This window comes from Trichomycterus rosablanca, chromosome 1 (assembly GCF_030014385.1).
Source record: "Trichomycterus rosablanca isolate fTriRos1 chromosome 1, fTriRos1.hap1, whole genome shotgun sequence".
Classification (NCBI taxonomy): Eukaryota; Metazoa; Chordata; class Actinopteri; order Siluriformes; family Trichomycteridae; genus Trichomycterus; species Trichomycterus rosablanca.
This window is the reverse complement of record NC_085988.1, coordinates 19,252,977-19,268,821: the sequence shown is the minus strand read 5'-3', so window position 1 is coordinate 19,268,821 and position 15,845 is coordinate 19,252,977. Positions and strand designations below refer to the sequence as shown.

Genomic DNA, 15,845 nt, shown 5'->3' with positions numbered 1-15,845 from the left:
CACGCCTGAAACCATAAAAGAAATTCTTACACAAGAACAGTCTTAGCCTACCTCGCAGCCATAAAAATAAAGATGAAAATATAAAATGGACCAAAATATAATTAAGCAATAGAACACGAGAGGGAGTGTGTTATCGCGAATAACATCACGGCTGTGATTTTATTCGTGATAACACATGACCTCGAGTGTTCTATTGCTTTTATACAACAGTTTTTACAAAATAAAGAAAGAAAATAAATCAAAGAAGCCCTGAATTTCATAATAAATATGCTTTAATATTGACAATACCTTCCGCCAAAAAGTAGTTCCACAACGAATATAAAGTTTAACACTACAAAGCAGACATCCCAAGTTGCAAAAACTCATTTCAGGGAGGTAAGAACAACAAGAAGAAGAAGGCAAGAACCCCGAAGGGAAAAAAAGAAATAAAAAAACCTCTCGCACACACCAAAGGATATTGGTGAGAACAGAACTCTTAGGAGCTGCTAACTGGGCTATTAAGCTAACTGTTCGCGTTACAAACACATTAATGTTCCCTAAATAGTGCACTAGATTGTAAATAAGATCATGGATATATGTTCCCTACATAGTGCACTAGATAGTGAATTAGACAATTGATTTATGTTCCCTACACGGTGCACTGGATTGTGTATCAGATAACGGATTTAAAACGTGACCGGGAAAAAAAAGTCTGTGTCGCCTGCGTGCGCGTTTGTGTGCATGAAGCTTGTCGTTACTGGCAACGTGTCACCGGAGTAATACAGTTGTGGTGTGAAAAGACCGAACGCTTCTCAACCAATCAGATTGTAAGGTCGGAACTACCTGTTGTATAAAGATAGATACATAATACCTATTGTTGCCATTAAATGACACTTGTGTTAAACATGGTGTTAAAATACCAGCTACATAAACACTACTGAAGCTCTGAATGAACTAAATTCCATAAGCAGACACAAGTATGACATAACAATTAAAATAATAAAGGTTTCCAAGGTACATTTATCTGCCTTAATAAACATTGTGGTTTGTTACTCTCTTGTTTTCATGATTAAACATGTTCATACAACTGGTTGGACGAGATGCATGTGGAAAGTTAGGCTTGTCAGTTCTTATGTTTGTTATTTGTTTGTATCTAAATGATTTATCTATTTGTTTGAATGCATAGTTTGGTCTTAATATTATATTTGAGTAAGTCAAGATATATCATGTGTAAATCTGAAGCGGATTAATGCGTTGGAAATACACTGATCAGCCATAACATTAAAACCACCTTCTTGTTTCTACACTCACTGTTCATTTTATCAGCTCCACTTACCATATAGAAGCACTTTGTAGTTCTACAATTACTGACTGTAGTTCATCTATATCTCTACATATTTTTTTAGCCTGCTTTCACCCTGTTCTTCAATGGTCAGGACCCCCACAGGACCACCACAGAGCAGGTATTACTTAGGTGGTGGATCATTCTCAGCACTGCAGTGACAATGACATGGTGGTGGTGTGTTAGTGTGTGTTGTGCTGGTATGAGTGGATCATACACAGCAGTGCTGCTGCAGTTTTTAAATATCGTGTCCACTCACTGTCCACTCACTGTCCACTCTATTAGACACTCCTACCTAGTTGGTCCACCTTGTAGATGTAAAGTCAGAGACGATCGCTCATCTATTGCTGCTGTTTGAGTTGGTCATCTTCTAGACCTTCATCAGTGGTCACAGAACGCTGCCCACAAGGCGCTGTTGGCTGGATATATTTTTGGTTGGTGGACTATATTTAGTCCAGCAGTGACAGTGAGGTGTTTTTAAAAACTCCAGCAGCACTGCCGTGTCTGATCCACTCATACCAGCACAACACACACTAACACACCACCACCATGTCAGTGTCACTGCAGTGCTGAGAATGATCCACCACCCAAATAATACCTGCTCTGTAGTGGTCCAGTGGGGGTCCTGACCATTGAAGAACAGCATGAAAGTGGGATAACAAAGCATGCAGAGAACCAGATGGACTACAGTCAGTAATTGTAGAACTACAAAGTGCTTCTATATGGTAAGTGGAGCTGATAAAATGAACAGTGAGTGTAGAAACAAGGAGGTGGTTTTAATGTTATGACTGATCGGTGTATATTAGGTATCCAGAATGAAAGAGGTTGCATACTTGTTTCCCCCCCTCACTGTCCTTTATCATTCTGAGGGTTTGGTTGTTTGTTTCTTTGCATGTAAGAGATGTAATCAAAATGTTGTCTACAGCATTGACTCTAAACATAAACATATTTACTATAAACACTGAACATTCCATTTGTTTCTTAAAGGAGCTGCACGATTTGGGCCGTGACCCCCCTGCCCAGTGCTCAGCAGGACCAGTAGGAGACGACAGTAAGTAATGCACAACAAATTAGACCTAGTGAATTAAGCCACTAGGAATCTAAGCTTGATCAGAGCTGATTATGACTAATAGGTGTGAAAGATGTGCTGGTAGTAAATTGTTGCATTGTTTTTTTCATTCCTAAAATTCTGAGTTGTTTTTTGTGCAGCATAATCTCAGCAGGTTGGAGATGTGCCAAGCTACACTAATACTAAACAAACCTGTGATACTAGTATGTGCTACACATAACATTCTGACAAAAGGCAAGGAATGTGGAATTCCAACTGTTCTGCTGGGTTTCGGCTTCTAATGTCTTCCTCAATCAAGTCTCGTCATGCTCCGTTTGTGGATAGGCAATCCTGCACCCTGTGTAAACACCCTAATCCAGTGTTTAAAACGTTTTATTTACATTCATATTTGAAATATTGTCTGAATCTGTCATCTTCAATGTATTTGTCCCCCTGCTAAATTGTTTGAAACTAAACCTGATTGATTTATTCAGCATATGTTCGGAGCTTGGGTGACACAGCAGTCTATTACACTGTTGAACGTTCCGAGTTCGAATCTCCGCTCATAGCAGCCGGGCATGTAAACATCCATTATTGGTGTTGGCAGCCACTGATTTCTGCATGGAACCCAGGCCCATTGCCATTCTGACCAAGATAAATCGGTTGATATAAACAATACTTTGTCTTTAGTCCACCCACTTTTTTTATCTCCAGTATTTACCAGGCACATGTGCCCACTCTGGCCAGGTGTAGTTTCTACTTTGTTTACAAGCTGCATATACACACAAACGATAAACTACATGAGATTCACCCCAACATCAGGAACAGACCTAAAATACATCATGGAAAATGTACAGATAAAGTAATATACAGTAAATACATAATAGGCCAGAGATGTTCACAAGTCACAAAATATGAGTCCGAGTCAAGTCACGAGTCAATATAATATACACAAAACATATATTGGAAATGTAGTGTAGAAATAAACAAATAATATGTAAGTTCAGATAAAAAACAACAGATTAGCGACTGTATTTTGCCGTTTTACTTAGTGCCTTTACTTTCCTAGTCATTGTGCAAATAAATGTAATTTCCGTAACAAGAAGGTTCCAGTTAAAAGCTTCAACTGATACGTTTTGTTTTCATTATCAATAAATCACTGCAGAGCGGCCAAAATCCAAAACACAGCAAAAAAAATCATAACCACTGCTTACCTTAGCTTATGTTCTTCCAGATGCTATTAAATTTATAACCGTGTGTCCCATTAGGAATATAATCTTTTATTTTGTAAATGTGCTTATAATTAAAAACCTCCAAACTTTTCCCGGTTGTGAAGTAAAACACGAACTCGTTAGAAAGCCAATCAAGCGTTTCATTGACGCATCATCTGTGTGACGCAAACTGAATAAATGCAAATGACAGCATTTCTTACTAAAAATGAAAATCAGTAGGTCTGATTGGTTCAGAAATGGTCTTTCAACCATTAGTGCCAATTCTGTAGGAGCGTTCCATTCACCCCAGTTGTTCCTGTGAAGTGCACTATGTAGGGTATTTCACCATTTTAAGTGAGATTCCAATCCAAAGGTAACAAAAATGTTCAAGTGAAGTGGACTTCAAACTGTGTAGGGAGTAGGGAGCGACGCTTCATCACTACGCCGGAAGCTGGCTGTAACATTTACCCATTGCGTGTGTTGCAGGTTAAGACGGCCGGAGCGTTAAGACGGTGTTGCTTATGAGTCATTTTTTTGCGAGTCATGAGTCGAGTCCGAGTCATTTGAAACGAGTCCGGGTTCGAGTCTGAAGTCGCTGTGTGTGCGCGACTTACGTGCGACCCATCTCTGGAATAGGCCATACCAGATTAACACACAAACATTTAATACTAGGAGTAAACCCCACACTTGCATAGACTGTCATGCCAATCACCATAAAACACATCCTGATTGAGTGCCCAAAATACAACATATGCCCAGTACATTAAAGTCTTATAATAATCTTATAAATAATCCTTTATTTCCTTGATAATATAAAACTAAATATACAGTGGTGCTTGAAAGTTTGTGAACCCTTTAGGATTTTCTATATTTCTGCATAAATATGACCTAAAACATCATCAGATTTTCACACAAGTCCTAAAAGTAGATAACGAGAACCCAGTTAAACAAATGAGACAAAAATATTATACTTGGTCATTTATTTATTGAGGAAAATGATCCAATATTACATATTTGTGAGTGGCAAAAGTATGTGAACCTCTAGGATTCACAGTTAATTTAAAGGTGAAATTAGAGTCAGGTGTTTTCAATCAATTGGATGACAATTAGGTGTGAGTGATATATCCCTGTTCTTTAAATAAAACAGGGTGCCCAAAGTCTGCTCTTCACAACACATGTTTGTGGTAATGTATCATGGCACGAACAAAGAAGATTTCTGAGGACCTCAGAAAAAGAGTTGTTGATGCTCATCAGGCTAGAAAAGGTTACAAAACCATCTCTAAAGAGTTTGAACTCCACCAATCCACAGTCAGACAGATTGTGTACAAATGGAGGAAATTCAAGACCATTGTTACCCTCCCCAGGAGTGGTCGACCAACAAAGGTCACTCCAAGAGCAAGGCGTGTAATAGTCGGCGAGGTCACAAAGGACCCCAGGGTAACTTCTAAGCAACTGAAGGCCTCTCTCACATTGGCTAATGTTAATGTTCATGAGTCCACCATCAGGAGAACACTGAACAACAATGATGTGCATGGCAGGTTTGCAAGGACAGGGCTCTAGTGTGCGACCAATTTGGTCGCACATGCGACCTAATTTCTCAATGGTGCGACTAAAAAAAATCTTAGGTCGCACCGGTGCGACCAGCCGTTCGAGGGGGAAAAAAAGTCTCCGTGACTCTGAAAGTGTCCCTGTGGTTCAACAACAAACACACAATCAGAGATAGTGAAGGGCGGGACAATATTGTAGCGGCGGTATGGGACAATATTGTAGCGGCGGTATGTGACATTCAGCTCAGCCAATCAGAATGCAGCACCTGGTTATGTGCAGTTTGTTTAGTTTCGTATATGAGACTCGCCGTATAGCCCCAGGATGGAAGTTCGGGTGCTGGAACGCTCTTGGAAGTCCTGACTAAACAGTTAAAGTGACTCTACTATGTCGTGTGCTTTTATTCCCACACCTCCACCACCGCACAGCAAAAGACCTGTAGCATCCCCACCGCACAGCGGCTAAGTGAGCCGACCCTCTACAGTAGCAAGTGGCTAATGCTAGCGGTAAAGTGCGGCGATAATGAAAGTAAAAACACGACAATATTTTCGTTAAGTAAAATATAAAAATAACTAAGACAATGAAATATCAGTATACATGTAATCACACAGTGATTGCACCGCAAGCGATTTTGGGACTGTGTAAACGATACAGTAAAGCCGATAATATAATGCACTGCATTTAAGATTACACTCTAGAGCCCCATACACACACACAAATATACACACACATATATATATATATACAGATATACATACACACACACACACAAATATACACACACATATAAACAGATATACACACATACACACACATATACAGTGTATCACAAAAGTGAGTACACCCCTCACATTTCTGCAAATATTTCATTATATCTTTTCATGGGACAACACTATAGACATGAAACTTGGATATAACTTAGAGTAGTCAGTGTACAGCTTGTATAGCAGTGTAGATTTACTGTCTTCTGAAAATAACTCAACACACAGCCATTAATGTCTAAATAGCTGGCAACATAAGTGAGTACACCCCACAGTGAACATGTCCAAATTGTGCCCAAATGTGTCGTTGTCCCTCCCTGGTGTCATGTGTCAAGGTCCCAGGTGTAAATGGGGAGCAGGGCTGTTAAATTTGGTGTTTTGGGTACAATTCTCTCATACTGGCCACTGGATATTCAACATGGCACCTCATGGCAAAGAACTCTCTGAGGATGTGAGAAATAGAATTGTTGCTCTCCACAAAGATGGCCTGGGCTATAAGAAGATTGCTAACACCCTGAAACTGAGCTACAGCATGGTGGCCGAGGTCATACAGCGGTTTTCCAGGACAGGTTCCACTCGGAACAGGCTTCGCCAGGGTCGACCAAAGAAGTTGAGTCCACGTGTTCGGCGTCATATCCAGAGGTTGGCTTTAAAAAATAGACACATGAGTGCTGCCAGCATTGCTGCAGAGGTTGAAGACGTGGGAGGTCAGCCTGTCAGTGCTCAGACCATACGCCGCACACTGCATCAACTCGGTCTGCATGGTCGTCATCCCAGAAGGAAGCTGACGCACAAGAAAGCCCGCAAACAGTTTGCTGAAAACAAGCAGTCCAAGAACATGGATTACTGGAATGCCCTGTGGTCTGACGAGACCAAGATAAACTTGTTTGGCTCAGATGGTGTCCAGCATGTGTGGCGGCGCCCTGGTGAGAAGTACCAAGACAACTGTATCTTGCCTACAGTCAAGCATGGTGGTGGTAGCATCATGGTCTTGGGCTGCATGAGTGTTGCTGGCACTGGGGAGCTGCAGTTCATTGAGGGAAACATGAATTCCAACATGTACTGTGACATTCTGAAACAGAGCATGATCCCCTCCCTTCGAAAACTGGGCCTCATGGCAGTTTTCCAACAGGATAACGACCCCAAACACAACCTCCAAGATGACAACTGCCTTGCTGAGGAAGCTGAAGGTAAAGGTGATGGACTAAACCCAATTGAGCACCTGTGGCGCATCCTCAAGTGGAAGGTGGAGGAGTTCAAGGTGTCTAACATCCACCAGCTCCGTGATGTCATCATGGAGGAGTGGAAGAGGATTCCAGTAGCAACCTGTGCAGCTCTGGTGAATTCCATGCCCAGGAGGGTTAAGGCAGTGCTGGATAATAATGGTGGTCACAAAATATTGACACTTTGGGCACAATTTGGACATGTTCACTGTGGGGTGTACTCACTTATGTTGCCAGCCATTTAGACATTAATGGCTGTGTGTTGAGTTATTTTCAGAAGACAGTAAATCTACACTGCTATACAAGTTGTACACTGACTACTCTAAGTTATATCCAAGTTTCATGTCTATAGTGTTGTCCCATGAAAAGATATAATGAAATATTTGCAGAAATGTGAGGGGTGTACTCACTTTTGTGATACACTGTATATAAACAGATGTACACACATACACACACACATATATATAAACAGATGTACACACATACACACACATATAAACAGATATACACACACATATATATAAACAGATATACACACACACACACACACACAAATATACACACACATATAAACAGATATACACACATACACACACATATATATAAACAGATGTACACACACACACACACATAAACAGATATACACACACATATATATAAACAGATATACACACATACACACACATATAAACAGATATACACACACATATATATAAACAGATATACACACACACACACACACAAATATACACACACATATAAACAGATATACACACATACACACACATATATATAAACAGATGTACACACACACACACACATAAACAGATATACACACACATATATATAAACAGATATACACACATACACACACATATAAACAGATATACACACATACATACACACATTTACTCTATTATTATTTTTATAATTTGTTATAGTCTACTATAATACTATCATTGACTGTAAAGAGTGTAGGAAGAGCAATAGTGCATTTGTGACTGGTTGTAATACATTTCGAATTGAAATGCTGAAAAAGCACAATGCATCTATAAAACCCATTACATGCCGGGATAAATGTACTGCCCAAGTGTCCCCCTCTCTCTGCTGCCTTTCAGCGGCAGGCAGCAGCAAACAGATTATCAAATGAGGCCATGTTGACCAAATTGTTAATCATTTACAAGTCGATATTGCCTATATGGACAACGATTAAAAAAAAAGTGAACCTGTAAAACTGCGGTGTTAAATGCGATGCGGTCGAAAATTTGGGTGCACCTAACTTTTGTGCTGGTGCACCTAAGAAAAAAAGTTAGGCGCACCAGTGCAACCAGTGCAAAAAGTTAGTCTAGAGCCCTGAAGGAGAAAGCCACTGCTCTCCAAAAAGAACATTGCTGCTCGTCTGCAGTTTGCTACAGATCACGTGGACAAGCCAGAAGGCTATTGGAAGAATGTTTTGTAAACAGATGAGACCAAAATAGAACTTTTTGGTTTAAATGAAAAGCGTTATGTTTGGAGAAAGGAAAACACTGCATTCCAGCATAAGAACCTCATCCCATCTGTGAAACATGGTGGTGGTAGTATCATGGTTTGGGCCTGTTTTGCTGCATCTGGGCCAGGACGGCTTGCCATCATTGATGGAACAATGAATTCTGAATTATATCAGAGAATTCTAAAGGAAAATGTCAGGACATCTGTCCATGAACTGAATCTCAAGAGAAGGTGGCTCATGCAGCAAGACATTGACCCTAAGCACACAAGTCGTTCTACAAAGAATGGTTAAAGAAGAATAAAGTTCATGTTTTGGAATGGCCAAGTCAAAGTCCTGACCTTAATCCAGTCGAAATGTTGTGGAAGGACCTGAAGCTAGCATTTGATGTGAGGAAACCCACCAACATCCCAGAGTTGAAGCTGTTCTGTACGGAGAAATGGGCTAGAATTCCTCCAAGCCGGTGTGCAGGACTGATCAACAGTTACTGGAAACGTTAAGTTGCAGTTATTGCTGCAAAGGGGGGTCACACCAGATACTAAAAGCAAAGGTTCACATACTTTTGCCACTCATAAATATGTAATATTGGATCATTTTCCTCAATAAATAAATGACCAAGTATAATATTTTTGTCTCATTTGTTTAACTGGGTTCTCTTCATCTACTTTTAGGACTTGTGTGAAAATCTGATGATGTTTTAGGTCATATTTATGCAGAAATATAGAAAATTCTAAAGGGTTCACAAACTTTCAAGCACCACTGTATATACAGTATATTATACAAAATGAATGTCATAAATATGACATGGTTTTAAACAAACAAGCAGCATATAAGGCCACGTGAGGTGAATTGAAGCTCTGGTGTAGACAATGAAGTTGTATCTTATGATAAACACTTATGGCAAAACCTCAGAAATGAATCAAATGACATTTCCTCAAACTGAGTCACTCCGAATTCCCAAGTGATGATTAATCATTAGTGAGAACAGCTCTTATTGTCCTAGTGATAATCAGATTTTAATTGGTGATGGGGCATTGTAGGTGCTGTTGATACTCAGTTCAATGTCAAGAGCAGCAACCCAGCGTATGTAAATAGAACATCCATCTAACTTTGGTGTCTACCTACAGGTTTCTACAGGATTACTAGGTTGAAGTTTATAGTATGGACAGTATGGTTTTACATGTTCCAGCACTATAAACTCAATTACTATGTTGGCATTCAGGCAGCACGGTGACTCGGTGGGTAGCACCGTCACCTCACAGCAAGAAGGTCCTGGGTTCGATCCCCAGGTGGAGCGGTCCGGGTCCTTTCTGTGTGGAGTTTGCATGTTCTCCACGTGTCTGTGTGGGTTTCCTCTGGGAGCTCCGGTTTCCTCCCACAGTCCAAAGATGTGCAAGTGAGGTGAATTGGAGACACTGAATTGTCCATGAGTGTGTTTGACATGACTTGAACTGATGAATTTTGTGTAACCAGTAACTACCTGTCCTGTCATGAATGAAAGTCCATGAAAGTCCTAGTAAATACAGTTTCAACCCCTATTGCAAATTGGGTTTAGTATTGCAATTTTCAGCTGTTTGTAATAAACCAATAAAACAGGAACTATTTAAATATCTCAACACAACTAAAATCACAGTTTCTTCAAATTCAACACAATTTCCACTGTTAATGACCACTGCAGTTTCAGAATTATTCAACATCTTCATGATGAGCCTTTTAGTACTTAGTAGAGCATTTGTTTGCTGTTATGATCTGCTGCATACATGATGCATAGCCAGACACCAGCTTCTGACAGCGTTCCTGAGGACTCCCGGCCCATGATTGGGTGCTGCAACCGCCAAATCCCACCAAAGATTTTCACTCCAGAATTTCCAGGACTTTTTCTGAAACCAAGCCTTGGTGGACTTTGAGATATGCTTGGAATCAGTGTTCTGGTAGTTCCAGTGATGACCAAGCTACAGCTTTGTGCATGTTTATGTTCTGGGGTTTGGGCATGAACACATTAAGTGGCTTAATGTAAAAACTGAAACCTTGCTGCAGGTCTTTTACAGTGACCTGTAGGTTTTTGACTACCTGCCTCCACAGTAATCTGGTCGCAGTCAGTGATGGCTTTCTCTATCTGCCATGTTTGAACTTGTGAACTGTGCTTCCAACTAGGGATGTCCCGATCAAGGCATTTTTAACTGATCGGAAATCGGCTTTACTAATGCGATCATAACCCGATCTTTTGTTTTACGTCAGCATGTCCGCTGTGTGGAAATACTTTAAATTGGAAAGTGAAACGAGTCCAACAGTGAAGTGTAATGTCTGTAATGCGAGCGTTTCACGTGGCGGTAGTAGCAGAGCTGCGTTCATTACTGTAGAATTTTACTATTTATATGGTGTGTGAGTCGAGGATCACTCCGGTTTACAAAACAATAACTTTTAATCAGAGTATGAAAACTTCAGGACCATAACATACAGCTTTTACGAGTTTACGTGTTACAAGACTGAACGACATCTCAGTATCAAGCTCTCTGATTGGCTTAGTTATGTAACCGAGCGTCGTAGTGATGCACTCGCTTAATAAAGAAATAAATACACGGTATATTCACAAATTGTCGGGAGCAAAACACTTTATTAACTTCTTCTGTTCCGAATAGCGGACAGCCAGAGCCGAGCACGCTATCCCATGCACTATGGAAGCCCCAAAGGGTCAAAACACACTCACTTTGCGTAGACCCGTCCATCAAACCATTGTCACAATACAAGCACTTTAAGAACTGGCTTTCCTTCATAACAAAAGAGTGACTTTCCATTTTATTTTGGTATTCAGGTTTTACTGTAATGCTGTTAAGTAACTTATTTGTTTTTTTATATTCAAGTTAAGCTGCTACACCACTTGTGAGTGGAGATTTCTGTTCATTTTTAGTGTATCACTGCATTAAACAGAATTATGTTCTTTTAATGTAAATTTTACTACAATGCTGCACTAGGTTTGTTTACTTTTATTTTGTAAAAGAACATTAAGCAATAGCTTGGATGCAGCTTTTCCTACAGCACTGCAGAGCTATTCAGTTGTTAAACATGTACATTGGATTAATTTGAATAACTGTAATGTACTTGAAGTGTGCACTGTGTAAACAGTATTATCTAGTTCTTATCTAGACAATATCTAGAAAATACAAGTATCGGTTTGAGAATCGGTATCGGATCGGGATCGGGAACAAAAAAACGTGATCGGGACATCCTTACTTCCAACTGTATATCTAGGAGCACTCTGTGTCTGTGCTATCTGTTTGTACCCTTTCCCTTCTTTGTGCAAGGCAATTACCTCTTAACTTTTTGGACAACTTTCTTGACCATATTTCTAAAATGCAATCACACACCAGCCTGCAAACCCCCAGCCAGTCCAGGTATTTGATGGGTTTTATCTCAAGCACACTTGATGTAACTACCTCATGTATGCCACTAATGAAGCCTTTTATTACTAACATCAGGTGTGCCTGAGACAACACTTGTTAAAATTGTTATTCTTTGATTGGCTTATTGCAAACAGCTGAAGATTTTGCTATAAACCTCAACACGCTTAACGCACATTATCTTGATTTATTAGGACAAACTAAAGTGTTGTCTAGATTACAAATGTTAGTTGTATGAGCTTAGCTTGGTGTATTTGCACATGTGTAAATATCTGCTTCGTTTTGATTTTTAATTTTTGGCTTTAAATCACAGTGCACACAAGCCAGTAATACAAAGAAAAACCAAATTCAAATGAAATGGTGCACCAACCAAATGTTTCATGAACTCTTGCACTTACTTTTTAGTAAGGTTTCCTTTCGTTTTTCCATGTTCTTAATTTTTAAAGCACGTTATCTCTCGTTTTAAAGTCATGTTTTTTTTAATTCTAACTAAATATTTGCAAAAAAGCCTTTCTGAGGTTCTAGATCTCAGGAATGTTTTAATGCTTTTAATTTTTTTCTTATGTAAAGCACTTTGAATTGCCACTGTGTATGAAAGGTGCTATACAAATAAACTTGCCCTGCCTTGCCACATTTGTGGGAAAAGTTGGGATATTTTGTAAAATGCCATAAAAAAACTATAAAAATGTGTGCTTTAATGATTATTTTAAACCTTTAATTTAGCATGCCAATGTACGAAGAAAAGACTCTTAATATTTTGGCTGACCAACAAAGTAAATATAAACTCATTTTTACCAACACACTCAAATCAGACCGGGCCAAAATAAGTGAAAAGTTACACAGGAATGTTTCACGATAACCAAGTGAATTAAACAGCTGAGGGTATCATGATTGGTATAAAGAGTCTTTGCAAAAAAGGTTAGATGTGATTTACCAGTTTGTGCCTAAATTGTAAATGTAATTGCAAGTGGTTAGTCTTAAGTAATCTGTTAAGCAGAAGAATAATAGCCATGTGAACATCTGTATCTGATTACGGTTCCAATCATAAAGTTGAAGTACGTTCTGTGCATGTGTCTTTGCATCAGACTTTTACGTTATGTTCACCAAGTCACATAGTCATGAATGACTGCTGTGTCATGGAAATGTTGCTTCCACTCTATTTGTAAATTCCTTAAGTGCAACTGCTGCCAAGAGGTTTCATCGGCGGTGGGACTGGCATCCAGCTCATGTGCCTCGAACTGTTAAGGGACATGATATCATCTTGCCCATTTTTAATAAGTGAATGAAGTTCATTTTTCTGACTGATTTAAAATATTAAAACACGAACCTGTAACATACTTCTGCTCATCTTACTCTGACTGGACTCTTGTGATGCTTGTTGTCATGGTAACATACACTAAGTGGTACTGTACTGGTGTGTCTTTGGATCAGAGTACTTGTAACAGGCATGTAAACTGAGATGATCAGATTGTTGAGTAGAGTGTACATAAATACTACAGTCTTTATCTAAAATCAGAATGGATACACTCAGATTGGAGCAGTTTATTATTCTTTTAAACTACCGGCCTTAAAGTAGTCTCATGAGTCTTGCTTGATTGTTTTATTTACTGAAATACATCAACTAACCATCACAACTGGCTCTACAATACTAGGATCCACAATCCCAGTATAAACTACCCATTAGCCAGGCCCCTGGACTTTCTGATTGCCCTTTATTTTGCCTACCATTAGTGCCTCGAGTGTGGTTTTCTCTTATGGCTAGCCCCAAGTTTCTGTAAAAAAGAATTTAATAATTTAATATGCATTTAAAAATAAAATGGGGAAGATGACGATCGAAATCCTCAGATTAGATTTTTACTTGGATTATCACAGGTTAGTACTAAAGAAACAGTTTGTTGGGTACATGCTAGATATCTACCACAGTTGTAGGCAATTGTACCTCTGCTTATGTTTCTTAATGATTGATGATATGTAGATTCCATGTAATGCAGATGTTTCAGCCCAAACTATTCCAATAGTGAGAATTCAAAAAATGTTGAGGGTATTTTTATTGAATGTATAGCCCACAATGGCTTCAATATTCAGAACTTTAAATGTTGTTTAAAATATTTTGGTACAGCTGCCATCAGAAATACTCCCTGGCGCCCAGGTGGCGCAGCAGGATATTCCGCTTGCACACCAGCGTTGGGATTCTGAACTCCTCGGTTCGAAACTCTGCGTTGCCACCGGTCGGCTGGGCGCCATCTAGCTGGCATAATTGGCAGTGCCTGCAGCAGACACGTTTCTGCTAGGGCGGGATGACCGGACTATGTGGGTGGGGTCTTCAAACGCTGTGTAAGGACCCTGATTAGCAGATAGAAAGGCACCTGAGCAGAGTGCATGGGTCGGAGGAGGTGTAAGCAGCAATATACCCACCTCGACTGCAATCGGGGATCCCCCAGCAGCGGAAGACAAATTGACTACACTAAACTGGGGAGAAAAAAATTAATACTCCCACTTCCAACAACAACAAAAAAAGGTTTATAATTGACTTGGAACTTTATAATAATAGTAATAATAATAATGTTAATGGTAAGAATTAGCCAAGCAAAGAAGTCTGAAAAATTTAGTTGGTGTATAAAAAATAAAACATCTAATTTTCTTTATTTTTTCATGTTGGTTTCACATAGTAATGCTTTCTTATTTGTTTCTTGCAGTGTTTCACTGGCAGGCCACAATAATGGGACCAGTAAGTATTTTGCTCCCATCTTAAATCACAGGACTCTTAATTTGGTTGCTTAAAACACACAAAATTCATTTTACCAACATTGTCTTTTTTTTTTTTTTTTTTTCTTTCTTTTAACAGAATGACAGTCCTTACCAGGGTGGTGTGTTCTTCCTGACCATTCACTTTCCCACAGACTACCCCTTCAAACCGCCAAAGGTCTGTACCCATCACACTTGTTATACATACATATACACGTGTACAGTACATTTAAATTATTTTCTCGAATGTCCCTACTTATTTGGAAGCTGCAGTCAGAGCTCAGGTTCAGCCATCATACGGCGCCCCTAAACCTGAGAGGGTTAGCTTGCTCAAGGGCGCAACAGTGACTGTATGGCAGAGCCAGGATTCAAACACACAGCCCTCCAATTGATTTCTTAAAGCTCTACCAAGTAAACTACCACTGTCCCTAAACTTGCAGTTATACTAAACCAAACGAGTGTCGCTCCCAGAGCCGGATGTTTTGACTTTTTATTGAAAAAAACTTTACACTAACACTGCTGCCATTCCCCAGAGCTGCTTTCATTTTAATAAACTAATAATATTAAATCATTACTGTTTAAACAACATGGCAATTTTCATCAAATTCAGGCTAAAATGATTTTTACTGCTCCTACGTAAAGCTGCTGCATGCCGGTGGATTTTTGATGTGTCATAGCCTTATTAAAACGTAACAGCTAGCATAATCACTAGTTAGTGTTACTGTTACTATAACTCAGTTACTGCACCACTAAATTAAAACACAAAAAAATATTAACACATTTCCATTCTGCTTGGGCGGCGCTGTTCCTCAGTGGGTGGCACTGAGGCACCACAGTAAGAAGGTCCTGGGTACGATTCTCAGGTGGAGTGGTCTGGGTCCTTTCTGTGTGGACTATGCATGAGTCTGTGTGGGTTTCCTTTGGGAGCTCCGGTTTCCTCCCACAGTCCAGAGACATTTGAGTGAGGTGAATTGGAGACACAAAATTGCCCATGGCCTGTGTTTGATATTAAAAACTTGAACTGATGAATCTTGTGTAATGATTAACTACCTCTTCTGTCATGAATGTAACCAAAGTGTGAAAAACATGACATTAAAATCTTAATAA

At 39.5% G+C, this 15,845-nt stretch overlaps 1 protein-coding gene across 1 annotated transcript in view; it reads left to right on the top strand.

Moving 5' to 3' along the window:
• Positions 1 to 15,845, top strand: part of ube2d2 (ubiquitin-conjugating enzyme E2D 2 (UBC4/5 homolog, yeast)) — a 39,116-nt gene that overhangs the window by 11,099 nt on the left and 12,172 nt on the right. Inside the window, exons 2-4 of the mRNA XM_062989113.1 lie at positions 2,309 to 2,372; positions 14,690 to 14,721; positions 14,839 to 14,916. Of these exons, the coding sequence (XP_062845183.1) occupies positions 2,309 to 2,372; positions 14,690 to 14,721; positions 14,839 to 14,916 (174 nt within the window). The remainder of the gene's footprint in view (positions 1 to 2,308; positions 2,373 to 14,689; positions 14,722 to 14,838; positions 14,917 to 15,845) is intronic.